The 16,572-nt window shown below is 46.3% G+C and overlaps 1 protein-coding gene across 5 annotated transcripts in view; it reads left to right on the forward strand.

The window, feature by feature from the left end:
• The window catches only part of LOC110536106 (WSC domain-containing protein 2), a 134,481-nt gene that overhangs the window by 104,916 nt on the left and 12,993 nt on the right, over positions 1-16,572 (forward strand). For 4 of the 5 annotated variants that reach the window (XM_036935964.1, XM_021621664.2, XM_021621665.2 and 1 more), the window contains 2 exons: positions 1,603-1,724; positions 6,162-6,336. The exons of the other annotated variant lie outside the window; for it this stretch is intronic. In XM_036935964.1, the coding sequence (XP_036791859.1) occupies positions 1,603-1,724; positions 6,162-6,336 (297 nt within the window). The remainder of the gene's footprint in view (positions 1-1,602; positions 1,725-6,161; positions 6,337-16,572) is intronic. 5 annotated transcript variants of the gene reach the window in all.

Here is a 16,572-nt window from a genome sequence, read left to right on the forward strand (position 1 = left end):
ATTTGCTGATTTCCAGTATGGGCCTGTTATTTGCTGTTTTACTGTAGGGCTGGGCCTGTTATTTGCTGTTTTACTGGAGGGCTGGGCCTGTTGTTTGCTGTTCTACAGTATGGCTGGGCCTGTTATTTGCTGTTTTACTGTAGGGCTGGGCCTTTTATTTGCTGTTTTACTGTATGGCTGGGCCTGTTATTTGTTGTTTTACAGTATGACTGGGCCTGTTATTTGCTGTTTTACAGTATGATTGGGCCTGTTATTTGCTGTTTTACAGTATGGCTGGGCCTGTTATTTGCCCTTTTACAGTATGACTGGGCCTGTTATTTACTGTTATACAGTATGGCTGGGCCTGTTATTTGCTGATTTACAGTATGAGCCTGTTATTTGCTGTTTTACAGTATGGCTGGGCCTGTTATTTGCAGTTCTACAGTATTGCTGGGTCTGTTATTTGCTATTTTACAGTATGACTGGGCCTGTTATTTACTGTTTTACAGTTTTGGCTGGGCCTGTTATTTGCTGTTTTACAGTATGGCTGGGCCTGTTATTTGCCCTTTTACAGTATGACTGGGCCTGTTATTTACTGTTATACAGTATGGCTGGGCCTGTTATTTGCTGATTTACAGTATGAGCCTGTTATTTGCTGTTTTACAGTATGGCTGGGCCTGTTATTTGCAGTTCTACAGTATTGCTGGGTCTGTTATTTGCTATTTTACAGTATGACTGGGCCTGTTATTTACTGTTTTACAGTATGGCTGGGCCTGTTATTTACTGTTTTACAGTATGGCTGGGCCTGTTATTTACTGTTTTACAGTATGGCTGGGCCTGTTATTTGCTGTTTTACTGTAGGGCTGGGCCCGTTATTTGCTGTTCTACAGTATGGCTGGGCCTGTTATTTGCTGTTCTACAGTATGGCTGGGCCTGTTATTTGCTGTTTTACTGCAGGGCTGGGCCTGTTATTTGCTGTTTTACTGTATGGCTGGGCCTGTTATTTGCTGTTTTACTGTAGGGCTGGGCCTGTTATTAGCTGTTTTACAGTATGGCTGGGCCTGTTATTTGCTGTTTTACTGTATGGCTGGGCCTGTTATTTGCTCTTCTACAGTATGGCTCAGCCTGTTATTTGCTGTTCTACAGTATGGCTGGGCCTGTTATTTGCTGTTTTACTGTATGGCTGGGCCTGTTATTTGCTCTTGTACTGTAGGGCTGGGCCTGTTATTTGCTGTTTTACAGTATGGCCGGGCCTGTTATTTGCTGTTCTACAGTATGGCTGGGCCTGTTATTTGCTGTTCTACAGTATGGCTGGGCCTGTTTGCACTGTGTTTGCCCATAGGGACAGTCTGGGGAGGAAGGTTGTTGAGACAGCCAGTGCAGGAGAGCCAGGCAGTCCCTGGTGTGATGGCAACGGCTCAGGGCAGGCCGCTTCTGTGTCAGGGCAGGCTGCTGCTGGGTCAGGGCAGGCTTCTCTGTGTTAGGTTCCTAGCAAGGCCAAGGGAAGGGTCGATGGATACTATTGGGGTAAAAAGCTTTTTTCAGTCAGAACACACATGAAAATGGGTTAGTGATCAATACTAATCTAGTATGTTGTGTTGGTTGTGTTTATCCTTGGTTCAGATGGGAGTGCCATCTTTAAAGGGTGCTTCCACAGACCTGACAACATCACCCTCGCCCTGCCCATCAGCGCTGTCATCCAGAACATGTCCGTGGAGAAGTGTGTGGACTTTTGCACAGAGAAGGTGAGGGAAATGTACTTGTTGTGATGTCAGATTTTGATGTGTGTTTGCTTGTTTGCTGAGGAAGAGAAAGAGGTTAGCTGTGTTCGAATACCCATACTAACATACTGTATACTACATACTTAATGAGGACATACTACATAGTATATACTATTACTTAATTTTATTATACTGTAAACAAACATTATCCTTTCAAAGGAGCTACTAGGGCTGCATTTCAAACTCATAAGACACACCCTCCTCCACTTACCCTCGCCCTTTGCCCTTGGGGGAATCCCCATGGCCATCTTTGTCTTTGGTCCAAATGATAAGCCAAGCAAGGGAAGTTGGCAACGTAATCCCCTCAGCCCTCGTTTTTGAGTGAGATTGCGAGTGTACAATTATGTTCACTCCGGGCCTGAAACGGCCCGTAATTCAATTTGCGATGATTGTACATCCGCTAAGAAAAGTCAGCCAAAACTTAAAACCAACATTAATATGGAGTCAACACACAAGTGTAAGTACAAATGAATGCAAATAAGTTAGAAATTGTGATACTAATGCACATGACGACTCAAACATGTAACATACAGTGGGGCAAAAAACTATTTAGTCAGCCACCAATTGTGTAAGTTCTCCCACTTAAAAAGATGAGAGAGGCCTGTAATTTTCATCATAGGTACACTTCAACTATGCCAGACAAAATTAGAAGAAAAAAAATCCAGAAAATCACATTGTAGGATTTTTTATGAATTTATTTCCAAATTATGGTGGAAAATAAGTATTTGGTCAATAACAAAAGTTTATCTCAATACTTTGTTATATACCCTTTGTTGGCAATGACAGAGGTCAAACGTTTTCTGTAAGTCTTCACAAGGTTTTCACACACTGTTGCTGGTATTTCGCAGACCAGAAAGTGAAGATGGACATGGGCGGCATCCCATGTTTCCTCCGCGCGCCGGAACCAGTCGTCCACCGCAGGAGCCTCGGTCTGACTCTGATGCCAAGGAGCCAGAACCGGCTGATACCCCAATACACACTGGAAGGGGGTGAGGTTAGTGTAGGAGTGGCGAAGTGAGTTCTAGGCCATTTCTGCCCAGGGCACGAATGCTGCCCACTCCCCCGGCCGGTCCTGGCAATAGGAAACTTACCCACATCCTGGTTTATTCTCTCCACCTTCCCGTTACTCTCAGGGTGAAAACCTGAGGTAAGGCTGACCGAGACCCCCAGACGTTCCATGAACGCCTTCCAGGCCCTCGACGCGACCTGGGGACGCTGATCAGACACTATATCCTCAGGTACCCCGTAGTGCCGGAAGACGTGTGTAAACAAGGCCTCCTCAGTTTGTAGGGCCGTAGGGAGAACGGGCAATGGGAGGAGACGACAGGACTTACAAAAACGATCCACAACGACCAGGATCACGGTGTTACAATGGGAGGGAGGAAGATCGTCAGGAAATCTACCGACAGGTGCGACCACGACCGCTGTGGAACGGGTAAGGGTTGTAACTTACCTCTGGGCAGGTGCCTAGGAGCCTTGCACTGGGCACGCACCGAGCAGGAGGAAACATAAACCCTCATGTCCTTAGCCAAAGTGGGCCACCAGTACTTCTCACTAAGACAGCGCACCGTCTGACCGGTACCAGGATGACCAGAGGAGGGTGACGTGTGGGCTCAATAGATCAGCCGGTCGCGGACAGCAGACGGAACGTACAGACATCCACCTGGACACTGGAGGGGAGCGGGCTCTGTACGTAACGCATGCTCAATGTCCGCGTCCAGCTCCCACACGACCGGCGTTACCAGGCAGGAGGCCAGTAGTATGGGAGTGTGATCCGTGAGCCGCTCCTCTGTGTCATACAGCCGGGACAGTGCGTCTGCCTTCACATTTTGGGAACCTGGTCTGTAGGACAGGGTAAACACAGAACGGGTAAAAAAACATGGCCCACCTTGCCTGACGAGGATTCAGTCTCCTCGCTGCCCGGATATACTCCAGGTTGCGGTGGTCAGTCCAGATGAGGAAAGGGTGTTTAGCCTCCTCAAGCCAATGTTTCCACGCCTTCAATGCTTTAACCACAGCCAACAACTCCTGGTCCCCCACATCATAGTTCCGCTCCGCCAGGCTGAGCTTCTTCGAGAAGAAGGCACAGGTGCGGAGCTTCGGTGGCGTGCCTGAGCGCTGAGAGAGCACGGCTCCTATCCCAGCCTCGGACGCGTCCACCTCCACTATGAACGCCAAAGAGGGATACGGATGGGCCAGCACGGGAGCCGAAGTAAACAGAGCCCTTAGGTGCCCAAAAGCCCTGTCTGCCTCAGCCGACCACTGCAAACAAACAGGACCCCCCCTTCAGCAGTGAGTTAATATGAGCAGCCACCTGGCCAAAACCCCGGATAAATCTCTGGTAGTAATTGGCAAACCTTAAAAGCCGCTGCACTTCCTTTACCGTGGTGGGAGTCGACCAATTACGCACGGCTGAAATGCGGTCACTCTCCATCTCCACCACCGATGTGTAAATGCGATACCCTAGGAAGGAGTCGGCCTGCTGGAAGAACAGGCATTTCTCAGCCAGGTCATGCTCCAACAGTCATCCAAGTACCCTGCGCACCAAGGACACATGCTCGGCACGTGTAGCGGAGTATATCTGAATGTCATCGATATACACCACCACACCCTGCCCGTGCAGGTCCCTGAAAATCGAATCGAAGAATTAGAAGACTGATGGAGCATTCATTAACCCGTACGGCATGAAGAGGTACTCATAATGTCCTGAGGTGGTACTGAACGCCGTCTTCCACTCGTCTCCCTCCCGGATACGCACCAGGTTGTAAGCGCTCCTGAGATCCAGTTTTGTGAAGAAGCGCGTCCCGTGCATTGACTCAATCAACCTTGGCGATGAGAGGTAGCGGGTTACTGTACCTCACCATGATTTGATTGAGACCTCGATAGTCAATGCATGGGCGCAGACCTCCCTCGTTCTTCTTCACGAAAAATAAACTAAAGGAGGCGGGTGAAGTGGAGAACCGAATGTACCCCTGACGGAGTGATTCAGAGACATATGTCTCCATAGCCACCTCTCTGCTTGCGACAGGGGATACACGTGACTCCTGGGAAGTGCAGCATCTACCAGGAGATTTAACGCACAATCCCCCTGTCGATGGGGTGGTAATTGAGTTGCCTTCTTTTTGGAGAAGGCGAGAGCCAAATCGGCATATTCTGGGGGGATGCACACGGTGGAGACCTGGTCTGGACTTTCCCTCCTCCAGCCTTCCTAAGCGCAGCCTCTCCCAGCTCCATGGGCACCGGAGCGGGGGTGCTGGAAGATGAAACCGACAGAGCCCTCTCTGGACGTCCGCTGGTGACCAGCAGGTTATCCATCCGGATGGACAGATCCACCAGTTGGTCAAAGGTGATGGTGGCATCCCTGCAGGCCAGCTCCCGCCGGACGTCCTCGGGCAGGCTGCATCGATAGTGGTCGTTAAGGGCCTTGTCGTTCCATCCTGTTCCGGCGGCCAAAGACCGGAATTCGAGGGCGAACTCCTGGGCGCTCCTCGTCCCCTGCCTCAGGTGGAAGAGCCGCTCCCCCGCCGCTCTACCCTCGGGCGGATTGTCAAAGACTGGGTGAACTTCGAAGTGGTCCATCTCCTTCTCCCCACATGGCGTTTGCCCACTCCAGAGCTCTCCCTGAGAGGCTTGAGACGAGGGCGGACACCCTCTCCCTTCCAGATAGAGCTGGGTGAACGATGGCCAGGTATAGGTCCAGCTGTAATAGGAACCCCTGGCACCGTGCTGCCGTCCCATCATACTCCCTGGGAAGGGAGAGAAGCATCCTACTGGGATCGGATCCAGGAGGGGCGGGTAGAGATACCCCTGGTTGTGCTGGTTGAGGCCCTGGAGAGACTCCTTGTCTCTCCCAGCGGTCCATGGTCTGGACAACGCGATTCATCGTGGCGCCAAGATGTTGCAGGTGTGCGGGGAACAAGACAAAACAAATGGAACAATGAAAAATGGAGCGGCAATGGCTATAAGGCCGGTGACGTCGGCCGCCGAACGCCGCCCGTACTAGGAGATGAGCCGACTTCGGTGGAAGTCGTGACATATCCGCTCTCATTGGACTTTGGCTGCATATTTTCCTACATTTTCTTAAAATCTGGAAATGTATGAAGCCATGCCCATTTCCTGAAAAATTGCATTATGGACCCTAAAAGCACTGAAATAGTGTCCACTGCATGTATACTTCGTATTTTGGCGAATTTATTATGTCATCCGGGAACTTTTGGCATACTAACTATATCCATACTATGATTAATAAGCATACTATATACTCAATTTACATCAAAAATAGTATGGTTAGTGCGGTTAGTATGAGTATTAAACACAGCTATAGTGTTGTGTGCATGTGTATCATATGCATATATCTTTCTCCCTCTGACATCCCACTCCTCTCTCCTTCCTGCCCTCAAGGAGCTGTCCCTAGCGGTTCTAGCTGGAGACAGGTGTCTCTGTGGGTTCCCCACCCCCCACTTCTCCCTCCATGAGATGGAGGATGAGGAAATGTGCCTGCACCGCTGCCATAGTGAAGAGTTTGAGAGCTGTGGGAATGACAAGTACTTTGTGGTGTACCAGACACAGGTCCAAGGTAAACGAGTCACTATGTGCCACTGACCACATCATTCTAAGCTCTCTCTAGTTGTAATGACTGGACATCATTTACTATTACCAATGTCATTCATATTAAAGGTTGGATTTCCATAGATTTGTATTGATGCTCTTTGAGTAGAACAGAAGGTGCAGAGTGCTGAAAGTGGTACAGGAGTGGCAGTATTTCTGGCCATGAGCTGGTGTTGGGAGGGTGTTCTTGTGAAATGGCTAGCTCACTTATTTCACACCATCACACCATCACACCCCCACCCCCCCCCCACCCCCCCCCCCCCCCCCACCCCCCATGTGGCTGTTTTATCACACTTCTGCAGATGGCTGCTCAGATAGGCTGTGAGCGATGCTGCCTTAGTGCTGTAGCAACTCTAATTACATTCAAAAGCAGAAATAGAGGCTCAAATAAACTGTGTACAACAACATACTGGTCTGGACCAGTCATATTATAAGGATACCATTAAAAACAACAGTCAATGCAACTCAAAAAAGGAAGCCTGTGTAGTTGTTTAAAAAGTTATATATTTAATACTATTCACTGGCCATGTTTTATGTGACCTTTATTTTCTGCTCCAGTATGAGGAAGGTCTGTGCATCCACAGCTGTCTCAGCACAAAATTGTTAAGACCAAAAATGCCCTCAGTGCCCGCCAAAATTAGAGAGAACATTGCTCATGACTCCTTTCTATGTGTTAAAGCCTAACACTGTAAGATAACATTTTATAACTTAGTCATGTTGGCAGAAGAACAAGCTTTCAAATTATGCCCACCTGACCAAGATTGCATTTATAAGGGGCTGTTTTTTTTATTGCGTAAACAACAACATAATTGTTAATTAATTTGTTTTCCCTCATGTAACCCTACTGGTTGTGCAGTTGATTTCTGAATGTAATGTACAATTTAGGCCTTTGCTTTTTACTGTGATTTTTAATGTTATTCCTTGCTTTTGCAGGTCTAATTGCTATTGATAGATATACAGGTTTGTGTTATTGATGGGTATAGGGACAATGGCCAATGTAGCCAGTTGGTTGTGCTCTGAGGTGAGCACTTGCACAGTGCTCCTGTTGTCCGGCTGTCCACTCAGGTGGTGTCGGAATTGGCAGTGCATCTAGCGTTATACTTTCATGGCCTTGACTGGCTAGGGTCCTAAATCGATGGTTACAGTTTGTGCTGTTTTAATGAGCACGTCTTGGCCTATCAATCTTTGTGGTTCTTCTCTTCAACATACTGTTGTGTGATTTCTTGCGTGCAAAATGACAATAGTTGTGTATATGGCTGCATTTCAGATATACAGTACCAGTCAAAAGTTTGGACAAACCTACTCATTCAAGGTTTTTTCTTTATGTTTACTATTTTATAGATTGCAGAATAATAGTGAAGACATCAAAACTATGAAAAAGCACATATGGAACATGTAGTAACCAAAAAGTAGAATTATATTTTAGATTTTAGATTCTTTAAAGTAGCCACCCTTTGTCTTGATGACAGCGTTGCACACTCTTGGCACTCTCTCAACCAGCTTCACCTGGAATGCTTTTCCAACCGTCTTGAAGGAGTTCCCACATATGCTGAGCACTTGTTGGCTGCGTTTCCTTCACTCTGCGGTCCAACTCATCCCAAACCATCTCAATTGGGTTGAGGTCAGGTGATTGTGAGGCCAGGTCATCTGATGCAGCACCGCATCACTCTCCTTCTTGGTCAAATAGCCCTTACACAGCCTGGAGGTGTGTTGGGTCATTGTCCTGTTGAAAATCAAATGATAGTCCCACTAAGCGCAAATCAGGTGGGATGGCGTATCTCTGCAGAATGTTGTGGTAGCCATGCTGGTTAAGTGTGCCTTGAATTCTAAACAAATGACGGACAGTGTCACCAGCAACGCACCTCCACACCATCAAATCAAATCAAATCAAATTGTATTTGTCACATACACATGGTTAGCAGATGTTAATGCGAGTGTAGCGAAATGCTTGTGCTTCTAGTTCCGACAATGCAGTAATAACCAACAAGTAATCTAACTAACAATTCCAAAACTACTGTCTTGTACACAGTGTAAGGGGATAAAGAATATGTACATAAGGATATATGAATGAGTGATGGTACAGAGCAGCATAGGCAAGATACAGTAGATGGTATCGAGTACAGTATATACATATGAGATGAGTATGTAAACAAAGTGGCATAGTTAAAGTGGCTAGTGATACATGTATTACATAAGGATACAGTCGATGATATAGAGTACAGTATATACGTATGCATATGAGATGAATAATGTAGGGTAAGTAACATTATATAAGGTAGCATTGTTTAAAGTGGCTAGTGATATATTTACATCATTTCCCATCAATTCCCATTATTAAAGTGGCTGGAGTTGAGTCAGTGTCAGTGTGTTGGCAGCAGCCACTCAATGTTAGTGGTGGCTGTTTAACAGTCTGATGGCCTTGAGATAGAAGCTGTTTTTCAGTCTCTCGGTCCCAGCTTTGATGCACCTGTACTGACCTCGCCTTCTGGATGATAGTGAACAGGCAGTGGCTCGGGTGGTTGATGTCCTTGATGATCTTTATGGCCTTTCTGTAACATCGGGTGGTGTAGGTGTCCTGGAGGGCAGGTAGTTTGCCCCCGGTGATGCGTTGTGCAGACCTCACTACCCTCTGGAGAGCCTTACGGTTGAGGGCGGAGCAGTTGCCGTACCAGGCGGTGATACAGCCCGCCAGGATGCTCTCGATTGTGCATCTGTAGAAGTTTGTGAGTGCTTTTGGTGACAAGCCGAATTTCTTCAGCCTCCTGAGGTTGAAGAGGCGCTGCTGCGCCTTCTTCACAATGCTGTCTGTGTGAGTGGACCAATTCAGTTTGTCTGTGATGTGTATGCCGAGGAACTTAAAACTTGCTACCCTCTCCACTACTGTTCCATCGATGTGGATAGGGGGGTGTTACCTCTGCTGTTTCCTGAAGTCCACAATCATCTCCTTAGTTTTGTTGACGTTGAGTGTGAGGTTATTTTCCAACACCACACTCCGAGGGCCCTCACCTCCTCCCTGTAGGCCGTCTCGTCGTTGTTGGTAATCAAGCCTACCACTGTTGTGTCGTCCGCAAACTTGATGATTGAGTTGGAGGCGTGCGTGGCCACGCAGTCGTGGGTGAACATGGAGTACAGGAGAGGGCTCAGAACGCACCCTTGTGGGGCCCCAGTGTTGAGGATCAGCGGGGAGGAGATGTTGTTGCCTACCCTCACCACCTGGGGGCGGCCCGTCAGGAAGTCCAGTACCCAGTTGCACAGGGCGGGGTCGAGACCCAGGGTCTCGAGCTTGATGACGAGCTTGGAGGGTACTATGGTGTTGAATGCCGAGCTGTAGTCAATGAACAGCATTCTCACATAGGTATTCCTCTTGTCCAGATGGGTTAGGGCAGTACTAAATTTGGCCCAGTGGCTGTAAGTAAAATGCTATTAATAACGTCAGAGCTCAGGCTCTGCGCTTCACAGTGCTATATTGTTTTTTACATTATTTTAAAAAAACATTTTAGTAATTTAGCAGATGCTTTTATCCAGACGGACGTACAGTTACAGACTTATAGTTAAGATAGCTAAGTGGGACAACCACATATCATAGTGTATAGAGGTGTATAGAGAGAAGAGGAGAGGGTCTAGTACCGAGCCCTGGGGGACACCAGTCTTGAGAGTACGTGGAGCAGACACAGATCCTCTTCATGACACCTGGTAGGAGCGGCATGCCAGGTAGTATGCAATCCAAGAGTGTGTAGAGCCTGAGACGCCCAGCCCCGAGAAGGTAGAGAGGAGGATCTTATGGTTCACTATATCGAATGTAGCGGATAGATCTAGGAGGATGAGAACAGAGGATAGAGATTTAGCTTTGGCAGTGTGGAGAGCCTCCATGACACAGAGAAGAGCAGTCTCCCTCCTTGACACAGAGGAGAGCAGTCTCGGTTGAGTGATGCGTCTTGAAGCCTGACTGGTAAGGGTCAATTAGATCGTTCTGAGAGAGATAGCTAGAGAGTTGGTCAAAGATGGCACACTCAAGTGTTTTGGAAAGAAAATAAAAATGTGATACTGGTCTGTATTTTTTTAACATCAGAGGAATCGAGTTTGACTGACCTGACCTTAAGCACCTCATGCAACAAGAAGTTGCTAATTGGGCAACCTTTGCACGTTTTGTTGTCTGAGTGAGGGAAATGATGTAAATTAGGATGACTAGATGCATTTTGAAAGATAAGAAGTTCAGGATTATAATAAATACAGCTTTGATGTCATACAAGCAAGCCAAACACCCCTGAGTCCAAATGTGCACTTCATATTTCCATTTCATAAAACTAATGTTATATACCTTGTCAACATTTATGATCACTATCTTTGATGTACAGTTACAAGAGGACATTGCTTCATACCCTGGGTTGTTCTGAACAGACTTGACCCATATTTGTCTATCGTGAAGAAAATCCATAGCAGAACACCGTCCTCATATGACCAATGTTCCCTCTAAATTGTGCATGTGCTCCTGCAGGACTGCCCTGCAGAAAAAATACCAAACTGTGCAGAGATGCAAGAGATTGAAATTCACTGAGTTCGCCCCATTAGTTTGCACTATATAGATCAAGTTTTTCCTGTGATCTAGTCAACATTATATCAGCTCCTTTTCAATGCAACAAACCATAACAAATCTAACTTTGCAAGCTTGAGTCTGTAATTTTGTTGTAGGCAGAGCCAGAGGGCAATGGAGTAAAAGTATTATTATAAGAATAGGTCAGCAATGGGGAGTTAATGCTTCTTCCTACAAGAGCACAACACTTGTAGACTGCATTTCAAGCTGTCTTTGAAAAGCTAGTCAGGTAAAAAGCTTGTGTCTTAATTAAAGGGGCAGTGTTTTATTTTGAGACAGGCTTGAATATGCAAATACGCTAATATGCAGAGGGATAGCCTACATTGTCTAATTATCTGTATGGTAGTAATAATTCATTGTAGTTTGTAAAGTGGTTTCTTGCACCATACAATGAAATTTACAGTCACCTACAGTATTTGGCCTATGGTGTTACAGACCAAGTAAAAAATCATGAATTAATGTCAAGCCCTTCATAATGTAAAAACCTTTTTAAAAGTGTCATGCAATGTAGGCCTGCATTGAACACCACATATAGGCTACTGTAGGCTATATCATAGAAATCAAAAGCTATTTCCATGTGAACATGTTATTGGATTTGCTCCATTGGTTTTGTTGGTAGGGCTACATTATACCAAAATAGCCACAATAGCCTATTGGCTACTGTCTAAAACTGTAAGGGTACAGCCTCAGTGTTCACTGTAAACCCAGCCTGGAAGTTGCACAAAATTCTCACATCTTCAAGTTTCAGCTCACAAGAACAAAAATGCCCTCAGTGCCCGCCAAAATTAGAGAGAACATTGCTCATGACTCCTTTCTATGTGTTAAAGCCTAACACTGTAAGATAACATTTTATAACTTAGTCATGTTGGCAGAAGAACAAGCTTTCAAATTATGCCCACCTGACCAAGATTGCATTTATAAGGGGCTGTTTTTTTTATTGCGTAAACAACAACATAATTGTTAATTAATTTGTTTTCCCTCATGTAACCCTACTGGTTGTGCAGTTGATTTCTGAATGTAATGTACAATTTAGGCCTTTGCTTTTTACTGTGATTTTTAATGTTATTCCTTGCTTTTGCAGGTCTAATTGCTATTGATAGATATACAGGTTTGTGTTATTGATGGGTATAGGGACAATGGCCAATGTAGCCAGTTGGTTGTGCTCTGAGGTGAGCACTTGCACAGTGCTCCTGTTGTCCGGCTGTCCACTCAGGTGGTGTCGGAATTGGCAGTGCATCTAGCGTTATACTTTCATGGCCTTGACTGGCTAGGGTCCTAGAGGGGCCACCCTCTAGGGTGGTACGGCAACTGCTCCGCCTGGTACGGCAACTGCTCCGCCCTCAACCGTAAGGCTCTCCAGAGGGTGGTGAGGTCTGCACAACGCATCACCGGGGTCAAACTACCTGCCCTCCAGGACACCTACACCACCCGATGTCACAGGAAGGCCATAAAGATCATCAAGGACATCAACCACCCGAGCCACTGCCTGTTCACCCCGCTATCATCCAGAAGGCGAGGTCAGTACAGGTGCATCAAAGCTGGGACCGAGAGACTGAAAAACAGCTTCTATCTCAAGGCCATCAGACTGTTAAACAGCCACCACTAACATTGAGTGGCTGCTGCCAACACACTGACACTGACTCAACTCCAGCCACTTTAATAATGGGAATTGATGGGAAATGATGTAAATATATCACTAGCCACTTTAAACAATGCTACCTTATATAATGTTACTTACCCTACATTATTCATCTCATATGCATACGTATATACTGTACTCTATATCATCGACTGTATCCTTATGTAATACATGTATCACTAGCCACTTTAAACTATGCCACTTTGTTTACATACTCATCTCATTTGTACATACTGTACTCGATACCATCTACTGTATCTTGCCTATGCTGCTCTGTACCATCACTCATTCATATATCCTTATGTACATATTCTTTATCCCCTTACACTGTGTACAAGACAGTAGTTTTGGAATTGTTAGTTAGATTACTTGTTGGTTATTACTGCATTGTCGGAACTAGAAGCACAAGCATTTCGCTACACTCGCATTAACATCTGCTAACCATGTGTATGTGACAAATAAAATTTGATTGATTTGATTTGATTTGATTTAAATCGATGGTTACAGTTTGTGCTGTTTTAATGAGCACGTCTTGGCCTATCAATCTTTGTGGTGCTTCTCTTCAACATACTGTTGTGTGATTTCTTGCGTGCAAAATGACAATAGTTGTGTATATGGCTGCATTTCAGATATACAGTACCAGTCAAAAGTTTGGACAAACCTACTCATTCAAGGTTTTTTCTTTATGTTTACTATTTTATAGATTGCAGAATAATAGTGAAGACATCAAAACTATGAAAAAGCACATATGGAACATGTAGTAACCAAAAAGTAGAATTATATTTTAGATTTTAGATTCTTTAAAGTAGCCACCCTTTGTCTTGATGACAGCGTTGCACACTCTTGGCACTCTCTCAACCAGCTTCACCTGGAATGCTTTTCCAACCGTCTTGAAGGAGTTCCCACATATGCTGAGCACTTGTTGGCTGCGTTTCCTTCACTCTGCGGTCCAACTCATCCCAAACCATCTCAATTGGGTTGAGGTCAGGTGATTGTGAGGCCAGGTCATCTGATGCAGCACCGCATCACTCTCCTTCTTGGTCAAATAGCCCTTACACAGCCTGGAGGTGTGTTGGGTCATTGTCCTGTTGAAAATCAAATGATAGTCCCACTAAGCGCAAATCAGGTGGGATGGCGTATCTCTGCAGAATGTTGTGGTAGCCATGCTGGTTAAGTGTGCCTTGAATTCTAAACAAATGACGGACAGTGTCACCAGCAACGCACCTCCACACCATCAAATCAAATCAAATCAAATTGTATTTGTCACATACACATGGTTAGCAGATGTTAATGCGAGTGTAGCGAAATGCTTGTGCTTCTAGTTCCGACAATGCAGTAATAACCAACAAGTAATCTAACTAACAATTCCAAAACTACTGTCTTGTACACAGTGTAAGGGGATAAAGAATATGTACATAAGGATATATGAATGAGTGATGGTACAGAGCAGCATAGGCAAGATACAGTAGATGGTATCGAGTACAGTATATACATATGAGATGAGTATGTAAACAAAGTGGCATAGTTAAAGTGGCTAGTGATACATGTATTACATAAGGATACAGTCGATGATATAGAGTACAGTATATACGTATGCATATGAGATGAATAATGTAGGGTAAGTAACATTATATAAGGTAGCATTGTTTAAAGTGGCTAGTGATATATTTACATCATTTCCCATCAATTCCCATTATTAAAGTGGCTGGAGTTGAGTCAGTGTCAGTGTGTTGGCAGCAGCCACTCAATGTTAGTGGTGGCTGTTTAACAGTCTGATGGCCTTGAGATAGAAGCTGTTTTTCAGTCTCTCGGTCCCAGCTTTGATGCACCTGTACTGACCTCGCCTTCTGGATGATAGTGAACAGGCAGTGGCTCGGGTGGTTGATGTCCTTGATGATCTTTATGGCCTTTCTGTAACATCGGGTGGTGTAGGTGTCCTGAAGGGCAGGTAGTTTGCCCCCGGTGATGCGTTGTGCAGACCTCACTACCCTCTGGAGAGCCTTACGGTTGAGGGCGGAGCAGTTGCCGTACCAGGCGGTGATACAGCCCGCCAGGATGCTCTCGATTGTGCATCTGTAGAAGTTTGTGAGTGCTTTTGGTGACAAGCCGAATTTCTTCAGCCTCCTGAGGTTGAAGAGGCGCTGCTGCGCCTTCTTCACAATGCTGTCTGTGTGAGTGGACCAATTCAGTTTGTCTGTGATGTGTATGCCGAGGAACTTAAAACTTGCTACCCTCTCCACTACTGTTCCATCGATGTGGATAGGGGGGTGTTACCTCTGCTGTTTCCTGAAGTCCACAATCATCTCCTTAGTTTTGTTGACGTTGAGTGTGAGGTTATTTTCCAACACCACACTCCGAGGGCCCTCACCTCCTCCCTGTAGGCCGTCTCGTCGTTGTTGGTAATCAAGCCTACCACTGTTGTGTCGTCCGCAAACTTGATGATTGAGTTGGAGGCGTGCGTGGCCACGCAGTCGTGGGTGAACATGGAGTACAGGAGAGGGCTCAGAACGCACCCTTGTGGGGCCCCAGTGTTGAGGATCAGCGGGGAGGAGATGTTGTTGCCTACCCTCACCACCTGGGGGCGGCCCGTCAGGAAGTCCAGTACCCAGTTGCACAGGGCGGGGTCGAGACCCAGGGTCTCGAGCTTGATGACGAGCTTGGAGGGTACTATGGTGTTGAATGCCGAGCTGTAGTCAATGAACAGCATTCTCACATAGGTATTCCTCTTGTCCAGATGGGTTAGGGCAGTGTGCAGTGTAGTTGAGATTGCATCGTCTGTGGACCTATTTGGGTGGTAAGCAAATTGGAGTGGGTCTAGGGTGTCAGGTAGGGTGGAGGTGATATGGTCCTTGACTAGTCTCTCAAAGCACTTCATGATGACGGAAGTGAGTGCTAGTAGTCGTTTAGCTCAGTTACCTTAGCTTTCTTGGGAACAGGAACAATGGTGGCCCTCTTGAAGCATGTGGGAACAGCAGACTGGTATAGGGATTGATTGAATATGTCCGTAAACACACCGGCCAGCTGGTCTGCGCATGCTCTGATGGCGCGGCTGGGGATGCCGTCTGGGCCTGCAGCCTTGCGAGGGTTAACACGTTTAAATGTCTTACTCACCTCGGCTGCAGTGAAGGAGAGACCGCATGTTTTCGTTGCAGGCCGTGTCAGTGGCACCGTATTGTCCTCAAAGCGGGCAAAAAAGTTATTTAGTCTGCCTGGGAGCAAGACATCCTGGTCCGTGACTGGGCTGGATTTCTTCCTGTAGTTCATGATTGACTGTAGACCCTGCCACATGCCTCTTGTGTCTGAGCCGTTGAATTGAGATTCTACTTTGTCTCTGTACTGACGCTTAGCTTGTTTGATAGCCTTGCGGAGGGAATAGCTGCACTGTTTGTATTCGGTCATGTTACCAGACACCTTGCCCTGATTAAAAGCAGTGGTTCGCGCTTTCAGTTTCACGCGAATGCTGCCATCAATCCACGGTTTCTGGTTAGGGAATGTTTTAATCGTTGCTATGGGAATGACATCTTCAACGCACGTTCTAATGAACTCGCACACCGAATCAGCGTATTCGTCAATATTGTTATCTGACGCAATACGAAACATGTCCCAGTCCACGTGATGGACGCAGTCTTGGAGTGTGGAGTCAGCTTGGTCGGACCTCAGCGTGGGAGCCTCTTGTTTTAGTTTCTGTCTGTAGGCAGGGATCAACAAAATGGAGTCGTGGTCAGCTTTTCCGAAAGGGGGGCGGGGCAGGGCCTTATATGCGTCGCGGAAGTTAGAGTAACAATGATCCTAGGTCTTTCCACCCCTGGTTGCGCAATCGATATGCTGATAAAATTTAGGGAGTCTTGTTTTCAGATTAGCCTTGTTAAAATCCCCAGCTACAATGAATGCAGCCTCCGGATAAATGGTTTCCAGTTTGCAAAGAGTTAAATAAAGTTTGTTCAGAACGATCGATGTGTCTGCTTGGGGGGGGA

This window comes from Oncorhynchus mykiss, chromosome 11 (genome assembly GCF_013265735.2).
Source record: "Oncorhynchus mykiss isolate Arlee chromosome 11, USDA_OmykA_1.1, whole genome shotgun sequence".
In the NCBI taxonomy this organism is placed as follows: domain Eukaryota; kingdom Metazoa; phylum Chordata; class Actinopteri; order Salmoniformes; family Salmonidae; genus Oncorhynchus; species Oncorhynchus mykiss.